Here is a 27,924-nt window from a genome sequence, read left to right on the forward strand (position 1 = left end):
TTCTCATACACTGCACAGATTAAAACATAAATATGAAAGAAAAGCCATAATCGGTGAGAGATGCACTGAATGTACAAATATTAGGAACAGTTTTATTTCAGTTAAAAATACCGACCATATGATTGAAAGTAAAAGCTATAATGATTTCACTTATTAGTCATGAAGGAGAGTTATGAAAGCACAAGATGGGGAGATAGGGCACAAAAGGCCCTTCAAGCCCTGAGACAATCTTATAAGATTTTGTGCCAAAAGGTGCAACTCACTTTTAGGAATGTCTTCCTAATATTTTGAACAGTGAGTCTAAACATGTAGCCTACTTTTTCAATGAACATTCAAAGACACAGACAGAGAGATCCAACGTGATGAATGACTTGTTTTCAAGAAACTAAACAAAGATAGGCGTGGCATCCCTTCTTGTTTTCCTAGTTTCCACTGGCCACGACCACACATCTACTCCGATTCGTCAGCTTTTAAGAAGGGGCGGTGCCGTGCGAGAGAAAACATCCAGAATTGCGCCCCAAAATGTACAGTCCCGTCTACGCAGCCCGTTATTTCTTCGAGCCAAAATGGTTACGACTGAGAGCCAGTTTCTGCGCGCGCTGTGTTTGGCTGGCTCGGCCCCGGTGGGCGGGGCCACGCTGCGGAGGTAGAGTCACATGATTCGCGCAGAGCCAAGCTGACCAATTCCAATATGGTGGCCAGCTTGGCAGGTCTACGGTTCTTGTTGATGATATTGTTGTTCTGCGGGATCAGGTACGGCGCCTGCAGCCAGCAAGCCCCGCTGGTTCTGGGGCTGCGACTGGAAGACCCGGCAGGTCGGGTGTGCATGAAGGAGCGGATTATCTCAGCACCGCAAGGAGCCACTTTCAAGCTCCGTCTCTTCGGGTCCGAGCTGCTGAATGGAAGCTGGCCGTGGGCGGCGTTCGCCGGGGCAGCTACCGGGGAGGCCGGGGCGGTGGGGGACGCGGCGGACCCATGTGGGCAGGAGACCCGCCGCCGAGCGTCCGCTTTCCAGGTGACGGGGGAGTTCTCCGCGGACGAGGCGAACAGCGGGCTGATAACGGTGCAGGCTCGGAAAGAGAGCCTCTCAGCCCAGGGGGTAGGAGGCAATCCCACCTACCACCACCTGTGTGTGCTGAGCGGAGGGAGATGGGCTTCTGTGGGACCGGACAGACTGCGGATAAACACCGACAAGGCTCTCCCCGCAGACTACATCCCGCCGTGGGGTCTGGCCGTGCTGGTAGTGGCGCTGATCCTGGTCTGCGGGGTGTTGAGGACGGTGAACCTCAGCCTGCTGTGGCTGGATCCCCTGGAGCTGTACGTGCTTCACAGCTGCGGCTCCGAGGAGGAGAAACGGGCCGCCAAGCGCCTGGAGCCCATCCGGAGGAGAGGAAACTTCTTGGTGAGTTTCTGGGACGATGGCAGCATTTCACAGCTGTGGACTTACCATAGGTGGGACATAATGTTTAATCTCTCCTTTCACTCCTTTTCCACTTGTCAGGTGTGTTCCCTGCTGTTCCTCTGTGCCGTGGGACACTCGGCACTGGGGGTGCTGCTGTACCGGGCACTGGGCTCCATCGCCGCCGCCGTGTTCACCAGCGGCTTCCTCATCTTCCTCCTGGCTGAGATGGTGCCTCACATAGTCTGCTCCGGCTACGGGTTCCAGATAGCGCCGGGTCTGACCTGGCTGGCCCAGGTGTGTATGGTGTTGACCTGCCCCCTGTCCTGTCCCCTGGGGCTGATCCTGGACCTGGCGCTGAGGCGGGACATCAGCACCTGCGGAGTGAGGGAGAGGGCCATGGAAATGATCCGCACCAGCGTCAACGACCCCTACAGGTAACACACACACTGCCACTCCTTGTTATCATCACCATGTCATGTCCGTGTCCCGCTCACATCTTGGGCTTGTTTCTGCAGTGAGTTTGTGAAGGAGGAGTTCAGCCGCGGGGCTCTGCGCAGCAAGACGGTGGAGGACATACTGACTCCTCTGAAGGACTGCTTCATGCTGCCCAGCACGGCCATCCTGGACTTCTCCACCATGTCCGAGATCATGCAGAGCGGCTACACGCGTGTGCCCATTTACGAAGAGGAGAGGTGGGCACAGCCAAATGACACTCATGTGACCTTTTGAATGTTTTATCAACTTGGACAGCAAGCGTTACTTTAAAGGAAGCGGTGCACAGTGTCTGTCGATGTAAACAGTGGATACAGTACAACAAACGTACAGTCATTTGTGGAGAAATGGATAGGAGTCTGGAAAGCTTCTTAGGTTATGATGTTAAAGATAGAAGTTTGGGAAAATGGTCTTCTAGTCATGAGGAAAAAGAGACTGAACGCACTCCAAAATTGGTTAAAAAGCCTCTTTCCTTACCCAAACAATTTTTAAACGTTTCAAAATGAATAGGCAAATAGAATAAAAGCCTCTATTATTATTTTTTAAACTTATTCTGGAGTGCCTTGAATCTCTTTTTCCTCATGTACGGTTATTTGCCTTGGCGATATTGGTGCAGGCACCTATCACAACTCATGTGGTAACAAAGGTAGATACTGGCACACGTGGTACAAGGACAACTCGACCTCACATTCAATGTCAGGAGTTAGCGCTGTGCCTACAATAGACAGTAGATCAGTGGATTTTGGTGTGTTGCATCACATTCTACATATCCATTCAGCATGTGTGTGTTTTGCCAGGTCTAACATTGTGGAAATCCTTTATGTGAAAGACTTGGCTCTGGTCGACCCAGACGACTGCACCCCCATGACAACCATCACCAAGTTCTACAATCACCCGCTGCACTTTGTCTTCAATGACACCAAGCTGGACGCCATGCTGGAGGAGTTCAAGAAAGGTGTGCTTACACACATGCTCACAACTGCTTTGTGTGTGTGTGTGTGAGTGAGTGAGTGAGTGGGAGGCTAGCAGTTGGTACATTTTCAAATGTCCACTAGGCACCGGCACAGGGACATTTGCAGGGCAGTGTACATGGCATGAGAATTTCGCTCAAATTTCAAATATAATCCACAGGAGGTAAACCATAAAAGATTCCTAAATTCTCTGTACTTGAGCTGTACTTTCACCCCTTTTCCTTTTTGCCAAACACCTTGCCATGGCAGCAAACAATTTCAGTTGCATCTGATGACAACAATGACAATGTTATAGAGACCATCTTGTGAAAATAAGGATAATCAAAGAAACAGATACAATAATTATGCTCCAATTTGCAATTTATTTAAAATATTTACAGAAAATTACACGTTTTAGCCAACGTAAAACACCAATATAACATGTGCTAGGCAGCTAACATTAGCTTTAGAGTTGCAGAAAAAGTGCGGCCCATTCTAACGTCCTGTCATCTCACTGGCACAGCATTTATTGTACCAGAAATGTTAGGAGAGAAGAAGAACATTGCCACCTCAGAGAGATTTCTCCATGTTTAAAAATTGTCTCTCAGTGCGTATCGGGTGCTCTGGGCGTCATGCACCCGAACAGATACCTGAGCAGGGGTTATATTATGTGATTTGACCTCTGACCTCTCTCCTCCTGTCAGGCAACTCTCACCTGGCCATCGTCCAGAAGGTGAACAACGAGGGGGAGGGCGATCCCTTCTACGAGGTGCTGGGATTGGTCACCTTAGAGGACGTCATCGAGGAGATCATCAAGTCAGAGATCCTGGATGAGTCTGACGGCTACTGTAGGTTTTTGTGACAATGATTGGCTCTGAGTGGAAATTTAGTCATTGTTTTAGAAGTTGAGATGGTTAATATAACTTGCACACTTCCTTCTTGTCTCTTCCCCTCCCTCCTCCCGCTGCAGTGGACATGAAGGTAAAGCGCCCGCTGGCTCCGCTGGAGATCCCACTGGAGCCCCGGAGCGTCCATGAGGAGTTTTCTCTCTTCAAACTGCCTGAAGGGGAACCCAAGATCCGCACCTCGCCACAACTTCTGCTGGCCACACACCGCTTCCTGTCCAGAGGTGTGTGTGTGTGTGTGTGTGTGTGAGATATTCTGTGAGCCTGTGCTTGCATGAGACAGAGGGAAAGAGTGCATGAGATTAAAGTTGTCCATCTACCTTACATTGAAATATTTAGTGACAGTTTAACACAGTGGATATAATGATTACATCACTGTTACACATTACAGTCGAGCTTGAGGGTTAAGGCTCAACATTTATTTGTTAACGTCTGTGTGTGGCAGCATGTGGGATCTCATCTCAGTAGTAGCACAACTAGGTAGCTGAAAGAGAAGCATCTAAAAAAATATTTTGATAGAATTCACTGTCTGTTGGATTGCAGAATAGTTTTATTGATTTGATTTCAATGTAAAGGATCAAGCAGAGCAACATTTTGACAAACAAGCAAAGAAACTTGAAGAAAAACAGAGTGCAGCTACTTAAGGTCACCAGGCGGTGCACTTCTAGACATGATTGATCTGGCGTATGACATCACTGTCTAAACCCTCTAACATTTCACCTTAGACAGTAACCCTAGACAGTAAGTGTATCTGTTCCTGACCCCTGGCCCCTGTAGAAGTGGAGCACTTCAGCCCCGGACGCGTGTCCGAGAAGGTCCTGTTCCACCTGCTCCGTCACCCCAGTGTCAACCAGGAAGTGCACTTTGACCCCACCAACCGGCTGAGTCCTGACCACTATCTGTACACCCGCAACCACCCAGTGGACTATTTCATTCTGCTGCTGCAGGTGTGTTTGGGTTTTGAAAAGTCTGTCTTGGCTATACATGGCATCATTTAAATCATTTTTCTCTATTCAACATTTCACCAGCCAAATATGAAATTTGGAAAAAGATACAATACTGCATGCTGGGTGTTTGTTCTCAGGGGCGTGTGGAAGTGGAGATCGGGAAAGAGGGGCTGAAGTTTGAGAATGGGGCATTTACATACTATGGCGTGTCCGCTCTCACAGCACCATCTTCAGGTAAGATGTAGAATTGCAGAAGACAAACACTTCCCACTTGAGATCATCATCTCTTTTCTATTTCTCCACAGCACAGGTTTGATCATTTGTCAAGCAGCAAATTACTAAAGCATACAGCCAACTTTTGAATGATAACACTGTCTGTACCATGTTTTATATAACTGAGGTTGTAGATAGAGTACCGAAAAGTGAGCTGACACAGTTGCCTGTAAAATGAAAAGAGCATCATGGCGGAAATTTGCAGGATTGCAAACAATGAGCTGACTCTGTGTGTGTGTGTGTGTGTGTGTGTGTGTGTGTGTGTGTGTGTGTGTGTAATAACAGTGCACCAATCTCCAGTGTCAACCCAGCGTCACTCTCCCAGGGATCCGTTTGATTTAGGAGATGCTACAAGCCCGTCCAGCTACTGTCCTGACTACACCGTCCGAGCTCTCACTGACCTGCAGCTCATACGGGTAAGCGTTTGTGTGTGTGTGTGTGTGTGTACACTATTAGAGCTGTCACAACTAACTGTCTCGTGCTTTTTTTAAATTTGTAGGTGACGCGTCTACAGTATTTGAATGCTCTCATGGCATCCCGTGTGGCTCAGAGTCCAGATCCTCCTGAGATTAAGATCCTGCCCAACAGCCAGACCAAGCTACTCAATGACAGAAACACCACACAAGGTAAAACCTCTCTCAAAACAACCTTTGACCTCCAACATCTATTGTCCAAAAGACACTCTTGGATCCCAAAACTAACATCTGTGTTGATGAAAAGTCATACCAAAACTCTTTTGAATATGATTTTCCAAAAACTGGTATTACAGACTCCCCTCCTCAGATAAGGGAATAAAGTGATACCTTTCTTCTCTATTGTAATTTTAATCTTTAATATCTCTAATAGTAGCTATTTCTGTCCATATATATGTTGATAGAATATACTTTTGCCTGTTCGCCTTTCGCTGAACTAAGATCATTCTCTCTCTCTCTCTCTTTTTTCCCTCCTTGCTTGCCTCCATGTCTTCTCTCCTTCTCTCCTCCTCTGGCCCTTCCAGAGTTCCCTGTAAACTTTTCTTTCTTTGATACCATTGAGAACTACTGTTAGTATTTTTTTTTTGCATGAGGTAAATAAAATGCCGCCTGTCTGTGGCATGACAACAGACACCTACATATAGTACACTCAATCGCACACACACACACATTAACTCTGCCTCTCTTTCACTAGAAGGGCACCAAGGAGAACAGTTTACCATACACATTGATTTGTACATTTGTATATATGAAATACCAATATCGATATATAAACAAAATCAATAACAATTAATGTCCCACTCTTGGTCCCTTCTTAAAGGTAAAAGTATGACAGTATGACAGCCTCTCAGGACTCTTTTTGCCCTTTTGAAATGTTTACTTTGTCAAACCAATAGAATTGTCCTTGTTTTGTTCAGTCCCACTTCACTTGGTGTCCTTTATTTTTAACTGAGAAATAAATTCTTGTACAGAATGAGAATGTGGGTGTGTGCAGATATATATATATGTGTGTGTGTGTGTGTGTGTGTGCTTGTGGAGAGGCTTCATATCCTCTGTTTCCTCATCCTTTGTCATTGCACATTTCTGCTCTTCCCTGAACACATCTCAGTTCTCTCTGGTGGGTATGTATACTTATACTGTCACTCCTTCACATCTAGACTATCTCTGCATGTCTGACCCGATATGACTGTTGCACAGACTGGGCAGGAATCCCATTGTGATAGGTGGCATTGTAATGTCAAAAGGTATATTGGGTATATAGAGGACCTGCGGTGCGTTTCATTAGTCTTCAGCTTCGTTTTAGGAAAGTTTTAACCTTTCCTCGTTCCCCTCGACACTTCCCCTCGGGGGAATACCCGCCGCCATCTTAAGTATCGTTCCATTACTCTGATAACTCCCGTTTCTGAGATCGAGCCTTCGAGGGCCGGGGGAGCGAGTCAACAACGACCTAGACTTCAGGAGCGTAGCTTGCCCATAATTCACTGTGATTGTCCATCATTTCCTGTGCACAAACCGCCTGAACCCATGTCTGATAGTGATACAGTATATATAAATGAAAGTAAACAAGCTATATATTTTGAGGATATAGGCATATTTATGAAGTTAAGGCATCTGTAATATTTGAATACTCATTGTTCTGTGTAATTTGTATTATTTATTATCATCATTATTATTATTATTATTAGGCCTGCATAAGGTTAAGTGCGTTCCGTTTCAAATCCTCCGCTCTCCCTCGGACCCCGCCCCCTGCTCTGCAAGTGGCCGCTCGCGTGGCGTATGATGGGGAAGTGACAGAGAGCTAAAGAGTTAAATGACTAATGAAACGCAACGTCAGTCTCAGGTGACGTAATGTGCCATCTGGCGGCCATATTGGCGGTCCACAGCTCTTCCCAAGAACAGCTGAGGAAAGCTGCATTTCTAAACTTACAGCTCAGCCATAACAGAATGAAATAGACATTTCTGTGCCATTTTTGATTGGGGACTGATCATGTCATTGATGCATCTGATCGATTTGGTGTTCAATAGCAGCTTCTTAGATAGCTAGCTAACCATAGTATCTGCTCAGCTGCCCATCACTGTCATGTCAACACATCTCATTTGCCCAGCAGCTAATGCTACATGGCTAGTAGTTGCATGTTAACAATAACCTTAGTGGCTTTGCTAAATTAGACTACTGGCTAGGTAGCAAGGTAACAAAACCAAAAAACAACTGTTAGTTCAGGTCAGCTGAATGAACCCTTCTCAAGCTACTACAAGTAGTATGTTTGGAGTGGAGACTAGGGCTAAAGGAGCCAAGACAGTTTGCTGTGTCACAGTACTTTTGTACAAAAAATCGACCTGTCCGACTTTTCACTTTTACCGTTTTTTCTTTATCCAGCCTCTACTCCAAAGCACTCCAAGTTGTTAACTAACACAAACAGTTGTTTTTGGCTTTGCTAGGGAGCTAACTAGCTAATTTAGCAAAGCAACTAGTGGTAAATGTTAACAAGCAACCACTAGACGCTACTAGCTACATAGTGTTAGCTATTGTGCAAATTGAATGTGTTAACAACAGGACAGTCATAGTAGCTGACCAGGTACTATGGTTAGCTATTTAACTTACAAGCTGACATTATATACAAAGAACACAAAATCGATCAGATGTATCAGAGTTTCCGTTCAAAAACAACACAGAAAGTAATCTATTCCATACTGTTGAGACGGCTGAGTCGTAAGTTTAGAAATGCAGTCAGCTGTTCTCAGCCGTTAGAGCTGAAGACCTCCAAAATGGCCGCCATAGAGGCCGTTACGTCACCTGAAAGCCCTCTGTATGGTTGTGTCATTGTGATGTCATCATCCCTCACTCACCCCAGCTCTCCTCTCATTGGTCGGGTTCCACAGGTGGCAGTAAAGCCCAGGAGAGCTCCACGGAAGAGGAGGCTCATGGGTAGTGCAGTTCTCTCTGCCCTTTGTCAAAACCTGATCCAACCAAGTGGAGACTTTTTTTTGTTCTTATTTGTTTTTATCAATGAATTATCTATGGCTGGAACGTAGTTATTGGACTAGAATGGAGTGAGAGTGGTTGTGTACATCTATAGATCCATGGCATTCACTTTGCCATTCTCATCTCCACCCCCATTCCTTTATGTGCTTTTCATTGCAATTATTTTATGCTGTTTTATACACACATTTTTTATTAATTGGGCGGTGCCTTTCCTCCCAGTTTAGCCTTCCTTACTAAACGTTGCATTGCTCATTCCTCACTTTTGCCTGTCTGGGTGCCAAAGCTACATGCATTTGCGTGTGTGTGTCTGTGTCTGTCAGTGTGTCTGTTGTTTATGTCCGTGCATATTCAAGCATCCGTCCATTTTAGACACTAAACATAAATTGGATAAAAGCTGATTTGCACATAAATTTGTGCACTGTTGATAGCATGAAGCTATCTTACTAGCTGTAAGGTACGTCCAATTGTTTTCACCCTCACACAGCAGTACTATCACACATAGAGGTGTGTATAGCCAAATAGTGTTATTTCAGCTTTGACCTATCAGTGCTCTGCCTTGATGGGACACTTATATGTTTGTGACCGGGAAGATGAAAAGGAGGCTCACATATTATCACCATATCGGTCTCCGTTTTATCCAAACCTGGAAAAGCAAGGGGACTACAGCATCAACACACCCGGTCAGATTTGCAAAACATTTCGAAGAGTAAACGTCAAAGATCACTGGTTGGCTCACATGGCCATTTGAATATCACTACGACTATTCACACAGGGTCAGAGTTCACCTGATGCTGATGTTGATTTGTGCGTTGTGATTTAGTCTGATATGTGAGAAACCAATCCCAGCACCCAGTCTCTCCCTGTGGCACCTATCTAGATCCATTTGACGTGCAAGGTCAGCAACACTGCATCTGGTCCAACAGAGGGCACTATGGATCTTACCTTACTGCCTGCATTGACTTGGCCATCTGTAATCTTAAACCCATAGAATTGGAAGCAGGGTTAACAGTCAATGAGTGAAGGAGCTGTGGCGGTGTGGGCCAGATACAGCGAGGTTTCAACTCTGCAGCTCCTGACCGGAAGCTCCAGCTGTAGCCATCCTGCACGCATGCATTCCATTTGTTTGGCCAAGGAGATCCACAGTGCGAGTTTGTGCTTCGCTTATTGCCTAAAGCACCTTGTTTGTTATCTCATCCTCGTTATCCCAGATGGTTATGTTAACATTCCAGCATGTGCGTACATGTGTATGTGTCTGTTTGTGTCTGTGAGTGTGTGTGTGTGTGTGTGTGACATACAATATTTGACTAGTACATGTCAGCAAGCAAGCATCCAGTCTTCACCAAACTCCATAACCCAGGTCGTATGTTGCTCATTTCATCACGCACGTCCGGCAGTATATGGACATCTTGGTCTAGAAACAACCCCTAAAGTTAAATGGAGAAAAACGGCAAAGCGTACTTTTTCCATCAGGCTTGGAGAGCCGTTCGGCAGTGTTTGAGTATGAATTCGGCAAATCAGTGTTTGAGTAAAAAAAAAAAAAAAAAAAAAATCAGTGTTTGAGTAGCAGACGGGTCAGTTAGGAGGATGTTCTGCACCAACCAGATACTCTCCAACATGTTACGGTGTTACATTAGCACCAGTTCTGCCTCCTCGCATTTCGATTCCATTGAGAGATGTGTGTTTGGTTCATCCAGTGTTGTCATTTGCAAACATGATGCCATATTCTTGGAGAAACCGTGTGATTCGGAGTAAATATTTTTCAGCTGTTTACCTATATTTTGTTTGTTTTGTTGTAATAAGTTCATTTATATGGTATCAAAAGACTGAATGTACAAAAGGTAATCATTACTTGTGCTACTTATACTGATTGGGAGAAATGTCGGGGGGGTTTGATGATGTGGAGAACTGTATATTAATATATGAATACTTAGAGAAAATATAAATCAAGGTTGTAGTTAATAGGTAGTCAGCCTCGGTTTTCAGGTACAAGAACACTGTTACCATGAGAGTTAATGAAAACCACACATTTTTATCAGTTTCTTTCTGTCTAGGTTACATTTGTATAGAATTTCTCAGCTCATTTTTTTTGGAATGCTGCCAGGTTTTGGGTGCATTGAGACCCCGTTGCATTTAACACTTTCAATACTTAAGTTTCGTAGGAAATAAACTCAATCCTGTTCGAAATGTGTTCTTTTTGTTTTCCTTGTCTACTCCCACACACGGAAATATCACAAGTGATCAGTCCTTTTTTAAGTGTTAGTGCTGCGTGTGGCGAGGCAGGCGTTCACGCAGACAGTGGAACAACATCATGCTAAAGGTACATTCCACTGAAGAGCAAATCTGATTTACACAAACATGTTTTTCTTTTAGGACAGGGGTGACATGTGACAAAGGTCAGGCCAGACCTGAACCCAGGATGCTGTGACCACATGACATGCACCTTAGACCACTGAGCTGCCAGATGCTCCTAACAGTTCTGAGAAGTGAAAGCGGCACTTCTCTTCCTAGCACTGAAATTCACAATAACTTCCTTCCATATACCGCCTGCCTGTGTAGGTCACATTTTCAGGAAGCAACACTTCTATCCTGCCCTACAACAATCAGTAGCTACATTTGTGTGTTTTCATGGTCAAAGGCCAGGACTATTAAATTTAATTTAATATCAAAAGGTTAAATGACACTATCCACCTCTATACCTGCAATACGTTTGTCAGGTCAGGACATTAACTTTCAAGTAATTTCACTTTCAAGTAATCTCACTATGTGATTATTTCTCTTTGGCTTTGTAAGGCAGGATATGTAGCCTGCTTCCTATTTGACAACCTAGTCAACATTTTGTTTTAGTACTGGTTCATTATTCATTCTTTAACTTGAAATAAAACTTGAAATGTTGCACTTGCATATGGGGCAGATGGATAGATTGAATCTACATATGGCTCAATTGATCACATTTTAAGGAAATCCTTTGTAATGATAAAGGGGAAACAAAATGAATGAATGCAATATAAAGCTGATTTGTAGTATATTTTTTTCTTATTGTCTGGTGACCTAAAAGGAGGAAGCAGTCGCAGTCACATAACTTTCTGTCATGGAAATTACATGGTATTTCCCATCTGAGAGGGGAGAGTTTGTGGCATAGCAATTTTCCCAGAGCTTTCCCCTTTGATATTCTGTAATGTATCAGCCATAGGTCACTTTCAGCCTAACTGCTTTCATCACCTTCACTCTTTATAACAGAGGTTATAAATGCTACAATAAATTCCACTAGTAGTCAGAGCTACAACAATTATCTTGGCTAACTACACTTTTCAGGCTTTTTTACAGCGAACAACACTGACCAGATTTGGGTCTTCATGTGCAGAAATTCAGAATATCCTGACACCACAAAATGACTCACAGTCACAAATGTATTGAGGATGGGCTCATTTCAGTCACAAATTAGCTTCATGTAAGCCTGTGAAATGAGTGATTTGTTTATGTCATTTGCTCAGTGCAAGCGATTCAGATGCGGAAGTTGAGTCCTATAGGTTAAGCAGTACTTCTGTACTGTTTGTGGGACCAATTCTGGGAGAGCCACCTGCATTGGAGACATTGCCAGCCACAAATTGTCTTAAAACATTTGATTCCAGCTACTGCCCATTCTTAACTAGTTCAGTTTGTTCAAGAAAAAATGTCAGATCCAATTCTCGTAACTAAATTGCTGCATCATGCAGACACTGCAGACAACTTCCTCATATAGTCCTGATTTATGTGGAAGTGACCCGGCAGACTGGAGTGCCTTGACTCGACTCGATATATAAAAATGACCACATTTGAAAGTTTGTGAGTCAATGAGAGATGAGGACCTGTTCCTGGAGAGCCATGCATTCTTGTCTACTGCTGCTAATTTTTCTATTCAGTTGCGGGTGTAAATCTAATCAAATCTCTCACTTTAAAGCATAAAAAAAACATTTGTTCATGACTCAGTTATCAGTCAGAAGAGGTGAGCGGGCACAGCGGGAAAAAATATGGCTCGGTCATATCAGCGGCTCTTAGCTGAAATAGTTCTGAGAAGCAGCACAGTTCCAGCTGGAGACGGGACTGTCAGAGCAGGCCTGATAAGACGGCTCTTCAACAAATCATCGTTCTCACGCAGGCTAGGTATGTGATGAGTCCTCCGACCTTGGTGAGGCAGAGACATTACTTGCTCTTCCTCTCTTGATGAATAGACATTATGTTAACCAGCACTTTTAAATGCAGCCATTGTCCCTCTGCTCTTTGATTCCTGTTGCTCACAAGACCAGGGTCTGATCAAGGCCTTACCATAGCACCAATCACCCCTAGAATATAAGACATTCCCATAGAAACTGGTATAGTAGCCTACTGTTTGCACTCAGTCAGTCGAGTGTGCAGTTTATGATTTGAGATAGGCCTAAACTCTTTCACATTTCTGGTAATAATGAGTAACTATTGTGTAATTATAACGTGTAATTTGTGTAATTTTTCAGTTAAATGCCAGTGATTTCAAGTGAACGAGTATTATATTATCAGCATGATAACAGTACTACATTAATGTGGCAAATCGTGCAATCGTTACTGAATGATTGCTATGCATTACTTTAGGGGTATTATCATCAGTTTCCGAGGGACTTCACCTTCAAACAAGTTAGAACTTGCCTCTACCAGTTCATACCGCACAGGCCCTGTAACTCAGGTCCTGCACGTGAAAGAAAGTTTTCATCTAGGTCATGGGCACCACAATAATTACGTTACAGGCAGTCATCTCCACCTCAACCACAGATCCTCACAACATGTGTTGCAGTGTTGCAGCATGTGTGGGGATGCAGTCCTCTTGACCTTCTTAGTGCAGATAAAAACAAAATAGGGCCCATAACAGAACCCTGAGGTACTCCACAGCTGGCTCTGAAATCATGAAATCTGGCACATAGACTTTTAGTTGTGGATAACAAAATGACACACCTGTATAACTACACAAGTTGTATCTCAGTCATGTTTCAGTTGTTTATGTCGTGATATGCTCCAACAAAATGTATTGTAACTTAATGCAAATCCTGTATTCCTGTCTAGTTCAATGGGTAGATTATAGCATTGACAGTGCCAGGGTGCAGGGTTTGATTCCCATTAGAACTGCCCATATTCAAAATGTATTCTCAGGGTAAGCTTTGGATAAAATCATCCACCAAATGTATTTCATGTAATATCCGAAGCACATCAATACTGCTTCTGATGATGGATTCTCCATGGGAATCAATAGATATGTTAGACAATAGGAAAATGAGTCTAGGGTGAAATAAAATCTGTTAAGAAGCACTGCTGGAGAGCAATGGAGAAAGTGAAAGTCTTCACCTACCGCAAACTATTATATACTCTATATATTATATACTCCTTATATATACTCCAATGGCAGGACAAGCTATTGCAATTTCATGTGGACACTTCATGAAAAAAGGTGTGAGTTGGTCTGTTACATGCTGACCATGACAATATCAAACTGAGTGATGATGCAATTTTCTTTTGTCTTCCCGTGTCTGGTATTTCCTCTTTTTATCACCATAGCGGAGTAGGGACCTTATGCCTGTGTGTGTGTGTGTGTGTGTGTGTGTGTGTGCGTGCACAAAAATAAAAAATACACCTGCAAATATATATCATAGCATATGTTTGCTCCATTCATACTACAGCAGCTCCCACTTCATAAAATGAATAAACACTGTAAAAATGTCTGCTAAAAGATTGGGCCAGAGTTTGGGAACAATTGGCCTACTTTCTGCAATGTCATATAAAACCACCAATTTATTGAATTTTGAATAATCACAATAATTCACCCCAAGAGGTTTTGCTCATTTTTTAAAACTTCATTCTCCTTAAATGTTTGATTTGTGAGTGGGTTCATGAAACGTGAACGTTTCACTTTTTAAAGAGGTGGTGTATATGACCAAAAAGCCTTTATGTAAATTAACCACCACCAGCGTCCCGACCAATGTTGAAACTACAAGGAAGTGGAGAGGCTCTCTGGTCTATAAATGAGACGCCCAGACTGCTGAGTTTCATCTGGAAACCTGCAGCTCTCCTCGACCAGTGCACCTAGCAAATTAACTTTAGCCTTTAGAAAATTTATTCAGAGAGAGAGAAAAATACATTAGACTTATTTCGATTATTCCATTTAACAGTTTTTATGAGCACAATGTGCGACTTTGATCTGTCCCAGGCTCTGGAGGGGTAAGTTCAAGAAATACTCTACAATACTCTTTTAATGTCTGGCTTTGGCTACGATAAAAAAAAAAAGTAAAGTCCGGTAATTATAGCCTCTAGCGAAGTTTGAGCCTCTTTACATGCTGCGTTCAAGTACTATCGGAAAAATCGCTTTTATGAGTTTAGAGAACAGAACGACCCAACAAAGCGGTAAATACAACTGGGAAAGTCTTTAGATGATACCTGACTTGTTGAGATGTGTTTAGGGGGCTTTGAGCATGGAAGCTGCATGTGTCAACAATTGATGGTAAAAGGATGTAGTTTATTATTTGTGTTCTTTGAAACAGTATTATTCCAGTTTTTGTTCAACTTTTAGTTGTCATGGATTTTTGTGCATACTTCCAATTTATACAACAGCTTTTGGTTCATAAATTGATTGAAACACCAACTAGACTACATGACTAGTGTGCATTTTCTCGACGTCATTCTTCCGCTGCAGCACAAAGTAGGTCTGTGCAACTTGAGTTATAAAAAATTCAGCAGCCAAATGAACTACTTTTGTTACAGGGTAGACTAGCCTACTTGAAGGAAGCATTACATCCTGAAATTCTGTGAAATGGGAACTGCTTCAGTTTCTCTAACTAAGTGTTTCTCTTCTAGCTAGGGATCTTGTTTATTCTATGAAAACTACTTTCTCCACTTTTCTTCTGTTCTGTAGGCCTACCGCTATAAAGCTTAGTTCCAAACTGATGTTGGATAGGCCAAGGATTTTTTTTTTTGGAATTTCCATTGCGATTGAAAAGCATGACAATGATAGGGTAAATTAATTTGAAATGACAAAAGCCAGTATTTGTTCCTAGTTCAGTACTCAACTACTACAGTAGATCCCTTTTATGAAAGGCTTTAATATAGGGAAGTGGTGCCTCACTGATTTGTTAATTACACCTATTCATATGCAGTTTCTTAATATAACGGATGGTTCAACTTTCCCTTAGAATCACCTTACTTGCCTAAAGCAAAAATGGCCTACAAATGTTGTCTCTTAGCCTTGCAGGTGTTAAGAAAATGTAGAATGATGTTACCCACAGTCTCTTAAAATAAGATGTTTCATGCTAATTAAGTGGTAGATTTTTCATTTATCATAATGTTTACTATTGACTGTGCTTGTGAACAATTTCTAATGTAGGCTCTACAGTATTTTAATAATAATAGACACTGGTCTGCTTTGTATTTCAGCTCATTTGAAGCAGATGAGACAGGACCTGAACACTGCTGCTGTGAGCCGATGGTAAGATGGTGAATTATTATTTAGCACTTAACAGAAGGTCTATGAGAATAACAAAAAGTACCATTGGATTGCGGCTGCACTACCATAATCCCATCTGTGATTGCATCATTAAGAAAAAAAATCATTAAGTGTCTTTGCCACCTCCAAATGACTCATGTCTTGGCTTAGGGGGAAATACCCGATGAGTGATTTCTCTCCCACAGACGGGTGGAAACATTCTAGTCCAGTAGTGTGTTGTTAGTGCTGTTACTTTGCTGATATTTTACTTAGGTAGAAGTCAAATTACTGGTGTTAAAATCTACTGAAGTAAAAGTAAAATGTACTCAGAGGGAGAGTTACTTTTTAGAAGAGAACATTACTTACAATACTTCAGTAAAAACACACTTAAGTAAAAGTCAAATTACTGACTTTAAAAACTACTCAAAAAAGTACAAGGACACAAAAAAGCTACGCAATTACAGTAACAGGAGTAAATGTAATTACTCCCACCCTCTTGTGCAGGGCGTAGAGGATGGGCTCTTCAACCTGGACGAGGGGGTCGACCTGGCGGTGTCCCGGCAGCCTAAGAGCATGCAGCGTGTAGCGAACCTGATAGTGGCGCTGAACAGGATGAAAAAGGCCCCAGCTCTCTGCGGCGGCGAGCTCAGCGATGAGCAACTCTGCAGCATGATCATGGAGAGCCTGGTAGACGGTAGGCTACAGCGACAGTGCGCTCTGTTTCACATTATAAGACAATTTTCTAGCCTTTGATCAACATCTTGGCCGATAAATGGGTATTTCACTCTGTTGTCATTATCTGGCACATCAGTATCTTCATGGTGATTCCCTTCCCTTTTCTCCTTCTTCACCCCTCCATCTTTCCGTAGAAACAATTGTCAAGAAGGGTCAGAACTTCACCATGAGCGAGAAAAAAACGTTTCGACGTGTTAACAGTGTGAAGCAGTGCACCATATGTGACACCTCACAGAAGGATATGGTCCGGCCACTGGGAGACCTTAAACTGCAGGCCATCACACTGAAAGGAGGAAATTGCCATCAGAAAGGTATGAGGAGCACAACAGATTGCTACGGCAACGTGCACACCAACAACTGGGCCAACACCATTATACTGCAGTGTTTCTAAACCTAACACTGGTGCATTTACTGTGTATTCTAGGCTTGGGCGATATCCAAAATTTAATATCGCGATACTGTCCCGCCAAAATATCGCGATATATGATATTATCGCGGGGGGGAGGTTGTTTTTTCTTTTTTCCAGGTTTTTTTTGGGGGGGTATTTTATTTTATTTCTTCTAAATTACATCAAATGTCTAGGCTACAATAATAGTAATTATTATTAACAGCCTAGAAATTTGATCTTACTATTCAAGCATTGGAGGAAACAATGGCCATTTGGTATAATTTGCACATTCCTGCTATTTCCAGAAAAACGGGCTGATTGTGGAAAAGTCAACCCACTTGAATTATTATTATTTATTTATTTTGGTGGGCGGGGGGCAAGCCTACTCTATTCATCTACAAAAATATCAATAGCAAAAACCATGTTCTTCATACCCCATCTACCTTTTATCCTCCTCTCTAACTCAGTGCCTTTATATTAATCATGGTACTGATGCTGTAGGGATTGAGTTCAGCGCTTACCATCCACATTAAAACCTAGACAGTACTAGAAAGCACTCACAACACTCTCTCTCCTCTGTTTCTCTCGCTTAGTGAAGTTTAAACTATCGAGGTACATCAGCCATGTCCCTACTGCTCCAGCCCAGACTGTCGCCTTGTCAATCCTGAACAGCAACTACTACATGTCCTGCTTTATGAAGGAAGACGCAGCTGTCTTGCATGTGGAGGTAAACACACACATACACACACACACACACACACACACACAACCACACACATCAGGGTAAGAAATTAGCTTTTTTTTCTCGAGGGTATTTTTGGTCCCCTTAATCTCATTTTAGGGGAAATTTGGTCCTGCATATTGACAAATAAACACTCAATTTGTACGACTAAGATTTGTTTCATTTTAAATCATATGCCACATGTCCCACACTTGTTTCTCACAACTGGAGACTAGCGGCAGGCCTTGAAAAGCCACTGCATTTTCTCACCCACAATGTAAAGGAATTACCACCAGTCATAGACACCCACGCATCACCTACGTGTGAGTATCTGACAAATCAATGGAACAAAATGTGAACAGAGTGAAATGCAAAAAAGGGTACTAATAATAATAATCGGGGGTATTTCTTGTCCTCTGAGTTTTTATTTCCTAGGCATTTTGTGAACTTCCTGTACACACATTTGTACACAAATTTGTACAGGACATACTGACACAAACGGCACAAGGACAAAAGGATCTCACATACTAAATACACACAGTCTAAAAGGACAGTACTTTGGACAGTATAGACTACACAGCGTTGGCTGCAGTATGGTTGCAGGCATTGAGCGAGATGTTGCGATTAATCAGTAGTGCATAGGTCAGTGCACCACGATGACATTAACATACTTAACAGAATAAGATACATTAAATAAAGCACCACTATGAGAGAATATACATGCCTGAGGCTGAAAAGTGTCAGGTACAAACTGTCTAAAGTGCACAGGGTTGTGCAGACCCTGCAATGCAAGGCTATGCAACTTTGCACTTTGGTAATAATATGAAGCATCATAATAAAAAGAGTTAGTGGTAAGGTTTACAGACAGTTTTGTTGTGATGTGAGGCGAAGCAATGGAGGATATGTTGATGCTTTTGATTTTTGATCTATAAAAATGGATTAGGTTTGGCTGTGAAATGTTGACCCTTCTCAGTTGCCACAGGTTCAACATCCTCTGATGGGCGTTCTTGATTAGGCAGGAGATGCTCTTGCTCTTCAGGAAGCCCAGTTCTTGCTATTGTCTGTATGAAGTAACAAGTTCTCTCAGGGATTCAGGATTCAGGATTCAGGATTCTCCTCTCACAGTATCAGACAAAATATACAATATTACACAGTAGACACTCAGTTTACTGTTTATGCACTGACACTTTACCTACTCTGTCTGTCTGTCTGTCTGTCTGTCTGCCTATCCTCCGACAGGATTGCAGTGAGGAGGATTTAAAAGTCATCAGAGCCGATGACAACATGGATCGCTTCCTCTTCTACAAGTGTATCAAAGGACACTCCGAGACCACTTTTGAGTCCGTCAAGTACCGCGGCTGGTTCATCAGCACTTCGTCCGACCGTGAAAACCAACCTGTGGAGATGTGCAAGGTAGACACCGCCAGGCGTCTCACCTACTTCAAAATTAACTAAAACGTATTCCTCGGTTGTATGTGCTATGCACAGGTGGAGCCAGAATGAGTCTGAGGATACTGATACAGCACAGTGGCTCCTAGGTCATGTTATATTATATACATTATATTAGTAGAAACCATTCTGTTAAAAACTGTTGAGGATGGGCTGTGTACTTTTTTGGTTTGAGCCAATCTCACCACTAGATGGAGCAATCCTCATTGCGTTGTTCTCTGAATTTGACATGATTTTTTTTTGTTTTTTTTTACCCCAAATTGTATTCTTGGCATAGTAGATAAGCTTTTAAAACAGCATTCAGATCATGCAACACTAAACCTAACCCCTGGAATACAAGATAATAACATGAATAATTCTAATAATAATAAATATTCACACATAAATATGTGGAATCTGATCAAAATGTTGCTGATGATGTTAGAATTCATTCAGGTTAAGGGCTGAATTTGACATGACGATCCTCTCTGTACTTGGTGGGACGGTACAACTAACTAATGATTGATACCTTTACTTTATAATATTTTTAGTCACTGACAAAATAATGTATAAATCCCTTCATATTCATATGGATTGTTTCTTATTTGGTGAAGAAAGCTGTAACAGGATATTCCTCAACATTATAGTTGTAATTTTCAATCTATTATTTCGATTGTGTTATCACAAATGTTTAGGTTTGATGTTTATCTTCTATTCAAGTTTTGTTTTGTTATTTATATGCCTTGACAAGTAAGGACATGCTTGTTTAAAAGTGCAATGTTCTGAATGTTTCTGGTTCTTATTATAAGTAAATGCATTTCTAACATTACTGTTTTCTGTATTGACTTTTTGGTCTACTTTAAGAACATATTGTGAAATGCATTCATGCATTCATTAAGAATATTTTTAACCACTCAGTTCTGTATATATTATATGGAATACTGTATCTGTGAATCAAGATATTATGTTTTTTATATTGTTTTTCTTTTTAAATTGTACAACCAAAGTTTCTCAGAACAAATGTGCACAGGTGCACTATCTGCTCAAAGATCTAAATTTACACCTGGACTCATAAATCATCCAAGAAACAGACCACTGATGTTGGATCACTGGTCATGTCACATGGTTATACACACTTAACTTTCACTTTAACTAACTAACAAACTAAGTCATATACACGTTTATCTGAATCAATTTGGTTCAAAGATGATGGCATTCTCTTTTAATTTCTTTCTTTGCACCCATCCCACAGCACAGTGTGTCCAAATGTTAACATACATGTACTTGCTTTGCTGAGAAAGGATGGCCAGTATGGGAGATTGCCATGTTTCAGCACCTTTTTTGATGGAAGGACATGTAAAATGTCAAACCTTGTGTTTGCAAATTATATATCGGACAAGGAGGAGACAGTCGAGTGTCCCAGGAATTGGGTTCTTCCTCCTTTTACACATTAAACAGACAACAAACATAGGGTGACTTAGGGTGAATGCTACTGTATTTTCGTATTCATAATCAGAATTTGTGTTGTTTGGCATCATTCTGAAGCATTGCTTAATTTATACCACATTAACTTGAGTCACACACACATGCACACACACACACACACACACACACACACACACACACTGTGTTGTGAGTGAGTGATGAATTGTATTATGAAGTTCACAGCACTGGGCACATTAAACGTCAATCCATGCTGGAACTTCACGAAGGCGGGCGTAGGAAAACTGAACCAATCAAAGACAATTTAGAGGCAGCGGACTTCTTACCATTGGTGCAGCCTGCATGGGTTTGCATGGTGATACCTTGGTCTTTTTCTTGACTGGTACCCACCAATGAGAGATGCTGAGTGTGGTGGCTCGGCTTTACATAATGTATGTGGTATACTAGTGAGTAGCAGATTATGGAGCGATGTGGATTTGACGCTGAGAGGAAAAATAGAACAGACAAGTTGAAGAGAAAATATGTCAAAACACAGGCCAATGTTTCATCTTTTCATATCCCCACACCCCCTGCCTAGACAAAACGCACAAACGTTTCTTTGAGGATCCACTTTTTTAAAATACGTTTTGGCAGTTTAAGTAAACAAACTGTAATCCGTTTTTAGGGTTAGCTTGCAGCCTACAGAATTCATACTGTCTATTTTATCCTGCAGGTATTTGGGAAGCTCTAGCAACAGAAATAGCCGGATGCTTGGATACCATTTTCGTGAGGAAACGGTGCCTTATTGTTCTAGACATGCATTCAAACACACAGATTCACAACACACACACACACACACACACACACACAAGATTCAAGATTCTTAACAGTGATGTAATCAAGACAACACCGAAATGAGTTAGTAATGAGAAGGAGAAGGAAAGTCGGAGTGTTCATTAGAAATTAAAAGATATTTGAAACCATGAGAGAAATTAAACAGGCTCATTGATCATTCATTCAAATTAGACATACAGACAGATGCAAGTGCATGTACACACACACACACACACACACACACACACACACACACACACACACACACACACACACTCATACATGCACTTGTGTACAGCAGTGCATCAGTAGTGAGCCCATTGTGTGTGTGTGTGTGTGTGTGTGTGTGTGTCTCCCTCTGCCATGCACATTCCGGGCACATGGCAACAGAAGCTAAATATAGCCCCAGTAGCCCGGCATCACAGCGGGATCATGCTTCCCCTCGCTAACGCAGGATCCCTCCCCACCACATCTCTCTCTCTCTCTCCCTCCTACAAACATAGGGTTACTGTCATGCCGCTATCTCCCTCCCTTCCTCCTCCTTTTTTTCTTCTGTCTCTTTACTTCCCCCCTCTTTGTTACTTTCCCCCCATCAATCCTCTTCAACACTTCTCTTCAGATACTCTCCACGTGATGTTTCATTAGTCTTGGTAGCTGTAATTTTTTTCCTCACACACAGCATCCAACGCACGCAGAAGACCATATTACTATAACCCCGTCCCCAACACACACACACACGGTCATGCCAGTCAATGGGGGTGGATCTGAGCGATCCTAGCGTGATGGTAATGGACTGCTGGGAGGATGTGGTATAATCCTGGTTTGATTTGGCATGGTGCCTAGTGAGGTATTACATGGCTCACAGGCTGCATTAGTCCCACTGTTCACATGTGCACACTTGCACACACTGCTGCTGCGCTGCTGGGGAGGGCAGTGTGGGATGGAAGAGCGGGACGGGGGTCAATGGGTACAAACAGAGGATAAACATACTTGGGGAATTATACTTACAGAATATAGTGTGGAAGCAAGCATAAAGACTTCCCAAAGTGACGCTGGTCTGTCATGGTGTGGAGAGGTTTTTTCTGACTTTCATGATTGATTGATTGATTGATTGATTGATTGATTACAAGGCGAGACATGTCTGGCCTCCTGGTTCCTTCCAACAGCTTCACTTGGAGCGAAATTCGTGCAGCCTACTGCATTATATGAGTTTGTAATACTTATAAGAAAGGCTAAATGAAGGTTACCTCTTTGGAGACATTGTTCGTTTCACCTGGAGACGTCGCTGCATTTGTAAATATGCAAAAAATCTTCTTCAAATAGATGCTACTGTGTGAATGTGTAAAAAATGTTAGAATAATATCTCACCATTTGTGAATGTGTCAAAAAGATATGAGGCTGCATAACACATTTTGCGAATGTGAAAAGAAGTAGACCCAGACCTCAGCTGTACCTGTGGTAGATTTTACACGGCCATGTCAGCAGCCAATAGGAACACTGGTTTTGACACTTTCCCCCAGAAGCGTATGCAGAAGTCAGTTCTGCTTATTGTTAGCAGGATTAATCTTATTTTCTCTGAACCTAGTATTGGATCAGCTTGGTTTAGGAGACTAACTGCAGAACACAGAACTCATAAAACTACATTTATCATGGAATATGGACATTTCATTTTACGCATCATTTAGCCAGAAGAGGACACATGCAAGGAGGTTCTATATGAGCTAGTAACAGTGTTACAGGCAACATGCAACAATTTGCACTTTAATTGCATAGTCATTGTGTTATGTCACATCCAAAATAATAAGGGTAGGAAGCCAAAATACAAAGTCTGCTGCTGTCCAAGTACTTGTGGAACTCACTGTGAGTCACTGCACAATTGCATAGTTCACTTGTTACTCATACAGGGCACATGCGTCAACATTTAGCTGCATTACCCAAGTGTTATCCTTGTGATCATTATCGCTGGACTTGTTGGTTACGGCTCATGGGGTGGGGTGGTCTTGGCAGCAAACAGTGTAAAAACTTGCTTGATCACAATTTGCAGGAAATTGATATAAGCAGATCCTTTTGACGAGATAAATTTGTTATAAATTACCATTTTGATGTTAGCGTCCCAAAGTATTCCTAACTGGTCTTCTCAAAGTTGTATCTCTTATTTTTAATTTCAAAAATTTTATCTCAGACAAATTGAAATTACAGTCCTATATAATGGTGAGGTAGTATGAAGACATTGTGGAAACTCATTCAACGGTGTTTGAACCTTGTGAGTTACTGAAGGAGGTTTTTGTAAAGGACCACAGTAGATAAGACCTTGTGGTCTGAGAGTCTATATTGTGTCTTGTTCCTGCTTCTCATTCTTCATGGTAGCAACTCCTCTCCGTGCCATTTCTCTCCCATGAGTGGCTTCCAGCAACGTTTATTTGGATAGTCCAATGTTGATACTCAACTATCAGATGACAAAAAGTAGATGTTCAATAGTATCACTTGGCTATTTGCTGCACATCCACAGACTATGTAACCCTAAACCTGACCTTAGCCGAACCCTAACCCTGACCCCATTTTTAAACCTAAACCCAACACTAACCCTGAGCCTATTTCTAACATTAACCCCAAGCCTAAGATTAACCGTAGCCCAGACATCGAATATCTTTAGACTTTTCACACAATTATGAGTATCACTTGAAACTCAGCGGACATTATTGTCACTTGATAGGACACTGACTATCAACACTGTACTATGCAAATAAAGTGTGACCAAGAGTTGTCCATCTCATTTTTATTTACAACAATATATAATAGAAAAATTGTAAATTATAGTGAATGAATGTAACAGTCAGATAAGCTTGGTATATAGTTATGATGACAACTGACACCTGCTCATTTCCCACTGATATTCACTAGTGCATAAATGACCCATTGCCTTTTTTTTTTTTCAAACAACCTCTTTTGTAAAATAGGTGGACAGTGTGAGTTAATGGGCTGAACACAATGAATGAAGCCATAGCAGTACTATGATATTGATTAAATCCTTCGTCCTAGTGATGCATCTCCTTCACACTGTCCTCCAAACAGTGCAACAAAATCTCCTGCAGAGTATTACAGCTTCTATCATTCTATCCGACTGGAAGATTGTAATTGCCACCCTTCATTATGTTAGAGAAAGGCGCTGCCTCTATGACTAATTAATGAGCTTACGGGAATACAGGGTGATGACCTTTGTTGGAAACCCAGTCTGATGAAGATTGAATCAAAATGCTGATTTGGGTGGTCTGCCAGTGTCTGTAAGACTTGACATTAGTATGTTTTCAAAGAGTGTATGGGTCATTTCTAAGTGTTGGCACAGAAAATCCAGCCTAAAATAGATCTCACACGTTACTCCTACGGCCTTGAGTAGATAAACAAGATGGCAACAAAGCAAAATTCAAACCTGTGACGCCATCAACAGACACTTTCTGGAGCTGCTCCATCGACAGCTACACTGACTGTGGGCGCTGTGATATGAGTACAACTAGTGGTTAGCTCATTTGAGTGTAACAGCTCAATAAAACCTTCCCTGAATTCACAAAGTCTGTTTCCCAATCATTGCCAATGGAGCAGTTCCAGAAAATGTCTCTTGAGGAGCTCTCGGGATTTTATCTTTGGGATAGACTTACTATGTGCACGTTTACTGACTGAGCTGTTGCACATCATAGGAGTGACATCAGTGAGCTCTGCTTTAGTGGATTTTAGTGGATTTTAGGTTACCAGCATCTGGCATATCCATACCATCTCCTTTAGCTTTCATTCACACTCTAAGTGTTGCAAAAATCAAATCTCTGCAAATGTCATCAAGTGATACAGGTTTTCAGCAATGCATTCAAAAGTAATGTTTTATTTATAGTGAATCAGTTTTGGTTTGTCTGAAAGTGTGCAATCTTGTGATGTGTGATGTAGAGTCGTGCAAAAGCTAGAGTGGCTTTTGTTAGGAGCAACAGCGATGTATTCATGATGATTGTATTCATGGGATACATGAAATACATGTGGCATCGGTCAGTCGAATAATAAATAAAAAAATGAAAGTATAATTTTGTGTAGCTGATACTGTAGTTGTTTTCCATGCAAGAAAGAATCAAACTTCAGCTTGATGTGTTCATGTGTTGGGAAAAAGCCATGAGTCCCACACTGCTTTTATAGTGCAACATTGTATCAGAAGGGGGTCCTTGTGTTGCACCAGGCGAGCCTGACAGAGGAATTTCAATACAGAAAAGTAGGACAGAATCTGCGCTGGGCAAGCCACAGGGCCGTGGAAGCCTTCGTTTTGGCACAAGCAGATTTGCATGGAACAAAGCAACACACAATAAAAGAGGAAACTGATAGCAGGGCAAAGACACCATGATGAGGAAGTGCCAAGAAGCACCAAGATGTGCCAGAGCAGTTTTTCAAGCTAAGCAGGGGCGATAAATTAACTTGGAAAGAGTAGAAAGGAAGATGCTCAGCTGGAAAGAATTTTAGAATATAAAGGCATCAAAAATTAGATACTTGAGCAACTTATGATATACTGCCATGACCACAAAACCTCAACCGGAGGCTAGGTGATGAAACTAAATGTCCTCTGTGTTCAGACAGAGCAATATTTAAAAAAGCTTGCTCGACGACAATATAATTGGCAGCATAACAAAGTGTTGAAGTCCCTGGGATCAGCAATTGAGAGTAAATGATCAAAGATGAATTTCTTACCCAATAGGAAACAGAACCCAAAGCATCATGTTAGATTTGTATATGAAGGACAAGAAGTCAGGAAGGAATTACTAGGCTGAAATTAGGGGAGCTAAGGGAGGCTTGGGATTGGTACATGTAAGCAGATGTAGACCTGACCTAGTATTGTAGTCCAATACTCAGTGGACTGTCTCCTTTATTAAGCCCACACTGCCATCAGAAAATGTTCTAGATGAGACATTTAAGAACCTTAGAAACACTGAACGAACAGCCAATGCTGAAAAGAAAGGGTGCAAAGCCACGCTGAGCGCTGTGGAAGTTGTGTGCTGTGGATTTACAGAGAGATCCACTATCAGTTTACTTAGGGAGTTAGGGATTTGTGGTCAAGGCTTATGTCAAGCCAGATTCAGAGGGAAACAAATAAATATGGCTACCTTTCTCTGAGACATGGTGTTGGAGATATAAGGCAAGCATCATCATTGACTGATACAAATCCTTTATAATATTGCATATTGCATATTGATGATGGTATAGCCCATTAGCTCTTAATAGCCTTGTGAATTGTTTTTTACTAACAATAATGCCATGCCTTGCAAACATCATCAGCCAATTCCTTGATGACTCATTCTGCGTTTTTAGTAAAAGTAAAATTAGTAAAACTTGACAAACCATAATCCATTATACCGTATCAAAATCTGATTCAACTAAATATATCTTTATTCAACTAGATATCAGGCTAATAAAGCTATACAGATCTGTCAAAAAAACATTAATGCAGAGTGCAGGTGTTGCTGCATTAAAAGGCTATAGTGCTCTGGATCAAAAAAGGATTTTGGTGGAGTGGCTCTCCTCAATGCCTTTGGGCTTATTGAAGCACTGGGCGCTCCTTCATGAACACTTTACAACATTACTATTAGGAGAAGAAGTGGAGATGACAGAAGGTCATTCGCTGATTAGCTAGCTAGCTATGCTTTGCATGTGACTCAGAACAAAGTGGTACGGAGGAACCCACTCGATAACGGCAACAATCTGCTCTCATCCACCATTCTTTTTTTATTTTATGTGAGCCAAATTTCTACACAGGTGCTCACACTAATTCGTGTGGGGAACACAAGGGCCGCGAGCTGGATCTACAGGATCTAAAGCTTTTGATCTGGCCTGTGTATGAATCTGTGGTGTTAATTCTCTCTGGCCTGCCTCGTAGTCTACAGTCTACGACTCCGAGCCACAAAGAACAGGAATAAGTTCCAGTTGCCACACAGAGTGCAGAGTATAATTGCTCAACACAAAGTCCTCACCCCCTCCAACAAAATGTTAAGCATATCCTAGCTAACCGTTCCTCACTGCCGCATAATAAGCAAGCTAGCTACAGTAGCTAGCTGAAAATGGCTCAAATTGTGCTGAAGCCAGTCAATTTCAGGGTAGGCGAGACACTGAATGCTTCTTTCTGGAGTGTAAAGAAAAGCCTGTGTCTGATTTGCCTTAAGTCCTTTCTGAAGATGTGACGCTCCACACAGAGGTACGCTGTGCTGATCAATGCTGCGCCAATCACCAGTTTCATGGCAAGCGAGAGGAAAGCCATACTGAGCTGGAGGATGAATGGTGTTTGTGACTTGTTTTTTTTTTGGGGTGTGTGATATATTGGAGCTTCTCTGTGCCCTTGATTGTGGAACTGCAGGGATGCAAAATCAACATTTATACACACACTGGTATGTCAGTGGCAAACAGGCTCACCATCACTGCATTCCCAAATATGGGATACCCTCATGAACTGAATACATTTAGGCTCGTTAGTTATATTG

General features: G+C 42.0%; 2 protein-coding genes across 3 annotated transcripts; both read left to right on the forward strand.

The window, feature by feature from the left end:
• Window positions 1-691: 691 nt before the first annotated feature.
• cnnm3 (cyclin and CBS domain divalent metal cation transport mediator 3) lies at window positions 692-10,609 on the forward strand. Its single transcript, XM_071897982.2, has 11 exons — window positions 692-1,402; window positions 1,502-1,836; window positions 1,918-2,094; window positions 2,692-2,849; window positions 3,549-3,692; window positions 3,815-3,973; window positions 4,527-4,696; window positions 4,834-4,930; window positions 5,255-5,385; window positions 5,469-5,595; window positions 8,323-10,609. Exons 1-11 carry the CDS (start codon window positions 692-694, stop codon window positions 8,370-8,372), a joined length of 2,259 nt encoding a protein of 752 aa, XP_071754083.1. The 3' UTR covers window positions 8,373-10,609.
• A 3,886-nt stretch (window positions 10,610-14,495) lies between these two features.
• Window positions 14,496-19,852, forward strand: il1b (interleukin 1, beta). 2 transcript variants are annotated; one of them, XR_013507175.1, is made up of 7 exons: window positions 14,496-14,641; window positions 15,851-15,902; window positions 16,404-16,593; window positions 16,769-16,945; window positions 17,616-17,749; window positions 18,983-19,402; window positions 19,628-19,852. XR_013507175.1 is itself a non-coding variant. In XM_078288327.1 (6 exons), exons 1-6 carry the CDS (start codon window positions 14,598-14,600, stop codon window positions 19,196-19,198), a joined length of 813 nt encoding a protein of 270 aa, XP_078144453.1. In that variant the 5' UTR covers window positions 14,496-14,597; the 3' UTR covers window positions 19,199-19,541. The 2 variants fall into 2 exon arrangements, 1 of the variants encoding a protein (XP_078144453.1); XM_078288327.1 differs by lacking the exon at window positions 19,628-19,852 and having other exon boundaries at window positions 18,983-19,541.
• Window positions 19,853-27,924: the final 8,072 nt, after the last annotated feature.

This window comes from Centroberyx gerrardi, chromosome 2, assembly GCF_048128805.1.
Source record: "Centroberyx gerrardi isolate f3 chromosome 2, fCenGer3.hap1.cur.20231027, whole genome shotgun sequence".
Classification (NCBI taxonomy): domain Eukaryota; kingdom Metazoa; phylum Chordata; class Actinopteri; order Beryciformes; family Berycidae; genus Centroberyx; species Centroberyx gerrardi.